Here is a 3576-nt window from a genome sequence, read left to right as displayed (position 1 = left end):
AAAAAAAAAAAAAGGGCTTGGGGAGTTCAAAACACAACGGCAACATCACAGTTAGAATGTCTCGACGTTTTAAATTTGGCGTTGGATTCGCAGTTGACAGAAGAAAAGATGTTGCTTGTGTAAAGTAGGTGTGTGTTTCCAGAAGAAAGACAGGTGCGTTTCCCCTCGCTAGAACAGTAAAAGCAGAGCTAACCTGTGTTTTGATGGCTTGAAACTTTCTCAGGTTAGCCATGGAGGACGTTAGAAGCAGCAGACGGTGTGTTTTGCTGTGCTGCTGTATCTGGTGTGGTCTGTGAGTTCAAGAAAATAAGTGTTCGTAAGTGAGCAGTATTTATATTTGAAGCTGAGGAATTTAATTTATCTTGTCTTTCGCAATGATAAAATCCCACAGAACATGTGCCTACAGGCATCAAAACTGTTGAGATGCAAATCAGGTAGGTTTTTGCCAAGTGCCTCTGAACCTGTCCTCGGCTTTCCAGTTTGTTTGCAACATGCATAGCCTGTATTTTGATTATAGTTGAAGAAAAACCTTGCTTGTATAGAAATAGGTACACATGGAAACACTAGTGAGAAGTCTGTAGAACAGGGGAATAGAAAGGGGAAAACAGAAATGCAAACTGGTTTGTGTTTTAGTATCTTCTGCCTCGCTGACCGAGTTTTTGTCTTGGGACACTGAGGAGAAAAGGCTATAGCTGACCTATATCCCTAAGAGAACAATTCCCACAAAATTCCTATCACTTATACTAAAGCATCCATAGTACCATTTCTCCACCTACTAGTGTCTTGCAAAACCTGCTAAAACTATTGATGCAGCTGTTACATTAATTTTGCTGGTTCAGGAAAACAGGGACAGGATTTCCCAAAGCTGTTACAAAGAACCTTGTGTTGCTCTTCAGCTTCTAGCCCAGTGCTTGGGATAGATCTGCTATGTATTGTTTCCCTCTCTTCTGGCTCTTGGGTTGCAGGCCTAACTATTTCTTCTTCGAAATAAAGCATTTTGGTTTCAGATTACCCCTTTCTCTTCCAGGTGTTATTTTTGCACCTTATGGCCCTGTTTGGAAGCAACAGAGGAAATTCTCTCTTGCAACACTGCGTCATTTTGGGGTAGGAAGACACAGCTTAGAGCCAAAAATAATTGAGGAGCTGAAGTTTATAAAGGAGGAAATGCTGAAACATGGAAAGGATTCATTTAATCCCTTTCCAATCATTCGCAATGCAGTATCCAATGTTATCTGTTCCATGGCCTTTGGGAAGCGTTTTAACTATGAAGATGTTGAGTTCAAGACGATGCTGAAGAACATGGCCCGGGCACTAGAGCTGAGTGTGAACAGCTCTATGATGCTGGTCAATATCTGCCCTTGGCTCTACTACCTTCCCTTTGGGCCTTTCTGGGAACTTAGGAAAACGGAGTTAGATATTACTGCTTTTCTAAAGAAAATAATTGCACAGCACAGGGATACCCTGGATACAGCAAATCCCAGGGACTTCATTGATATGTACTTCATCCATGCGGAAGAAGAAAAGAACAAGGAGAGCAGTTTTAATGAAGATTATCTGTTTTTTATCATTGGTGACCTCTTCATTGCGGGCACAGACACTACTTCCAACACGTTACTGTGGTGTCTGCTCTACATGTCTCTCTACCCAGAAGTACAAGGTAAGACTATTTTTATTCTAGGTGTTTTATTCCAGCTGTGAAGTTCTAGATTGAATGTTCAGAAGCAGAAGCAAACTGCAACAGTAGAGAATTAATTTGGAGTGCAAATAGCACGTGCATATGTGTAATTTGAAAGGCTGATATGTAATCAGACATCTTCTATCCTGCTCTGTTACGATGATCTCTACTGCTGTATATTAACCAAGTGGCCCTTTAGTCTATGCATTTCTTCTGTTTTGGGACAACTTTATATTTCTCAAGCAATTTCTGGGAACCTTAGCATGTTTCAAAAGCTCTGACAATTGTTGCATTCCAGGCTTATAGAAGTGATATATGTGACAGATCTGCTTTTATGCCTCCCTGAAAATGGAGGTTCTTGAGCCTAGCAGGAGGGGCTGGGGAAGTGAAGCCCTAGCCACTGTAGAGGAACATCAAATTAGAGACAACTGAAGCAAACTGGACTTACACAAGTCTGTGGCAGCTGGTCAGTGTCATTGCAAGGCCTCTCCTCGTCCATCTTGAATCGGCATGGCAGGTAGGTAGGTTGCTGAGTATGGGGAGGGGTGAAAGACATGGAGCACCTGTCCCCAGAGGAGAGACAGAAGGAGCGTGGCTTATTCACTTGTTGAGGAAAGGTGACTGAGGGGAGACCTTATGCTGTTTACAGCTACCTGATTAGAAAATGCCAAGAAGATGGAGGCAGTCTCTCCTGTGAGGTGTGCAGTAGAGGGAAGAGGGGGCAGGAGAGAGAGTCCACAACATGAAAATTCACATCAGATACTGGGGAAAAAAATAATTCCTTATGAAGATAGCAAGCAGTGCAACAGCTTGCCCCAGGACTGAACAGAATCTCCAACTTTGGAAGTATTCAAAACTCAGTGGGATATGACCCTGAATAGTCATACAAAGTTAGATGCAGTTAGATCTAACTTGGATAATAACTTTGCTTTGAGTAAGGATTTAGATTAGTTGACCTCCAGTGATTCCTTGCAACCCAGATTATTTGGTGGTGCTATGATCTAGTTATCGTTTGTGACCAAGTTCTAAAAAGTTACTTGTAGAGTTTTGTGGATATAGGAATGACCAGTGATGTTGGAGAGGCTACAGTATAAAAACAGCACTTGCTAGAGTTAAACTCCAGATCTTCTTAGGACAGATTTCCATCGCCAAAGACTTAAAATTAATCTTGGTTAAATATTTTTCTATACTGAGTCTTGTCACGGCACATGTGGTTGCAAAGCCGGTGTTTTCTGTAATACTATTTAGCAAATTTAGAATTTGGTAGAATTTAAGAAAAATAAAGCAATTGAATTCTTAGTTTATTAGCAGCTTCTCCTAAAGTACTACATAGCAAATGATTTCCACTAGAAAGATTTTCAGGTACGTGCAGACTGGAAACCTTGGCAGGATGGACAGTTTCTATTAGGTAATTCTACCTCAGTTTATAGTAATGAAATATTTCCCCAGGAGACTGCTACTTTGCCCAGACTTCTTGCTAATCTGAAGTGGAGAAGGGTAAACCTGAAGTTTTCTAAAAACAATATAATCCTGGAATATTTTTATCAACTACTTGAAATGTTGAGGTTTTTTCATATGCTTTGCAAATAAACAAATACGTACTTGTTTACATTCCTGTCTGGAATAATCTCTTTAAGTAGGTCAAGATCATAGTTTATTGCACAAAGTCAACCAAATTGTTGAGCAAAGGTTGCAAAATAGGGCATCAGTATATGGGGGAGAGAGTCCACTGGGAACGAATGAAAAAAAAAGTTATTGCATAGGCTTATTCTATTTTTAATGGCTGTGTGTTATTACTGCTTGACTTGATATGCAGTTACATGAATTAGATGTGTTCTAAATTACAGAAATGAGATATAGAGGATTGTTGGTTGGTTGGGGTTTTTTTAACCCCTTTCCCT

The 3576-nt window shown here is 40.3% G+C and overlaps 1 protein-coding gene across 1 annotated transcript in view; it reads left to right on the top strand.

Moving 5' to 3' along the window:
- The first annotated feature begins 394 nt into the window (after positions 1-394).
- Positions 395-3576, top strand: part of LOC104394510 (cytochrome P450 2U1) — an 8480-nt gene continuing 5298 nt past the window's right edge. Inside the window, exons 1-2 of the mRNA XM_010004112.1 lie at positions 395-434; positions 1028-1657. Coding sequence (XP_010002414.1) covers positions 395-434; positions 1028-1657 — 670 coding nt within the window. The remainder of the gene's footprint in view (positions 435-1027; positions 1658-3576) is intronic.

Source organism: Chaetura pelagica, unplaced genomic scaffold (genome assembly GCF_000747805.2).
Source record: "Chaetura pelagica isolate M959 unplaced genomic scaffold, ChaPel_1.0 scaffold88, whole genome shotgun sequence".
NCBI classification, from domain to species: Eukaryota; Metazoa; Chordata; class Aves; order Apodiformes; family Apodidae; genus Chaetura; species Chaetura pelagica.
Note: the sequence above shows the minus strand (reverse complement) of the source record. Positions and strands in the feature narration are given on the sequence as shown.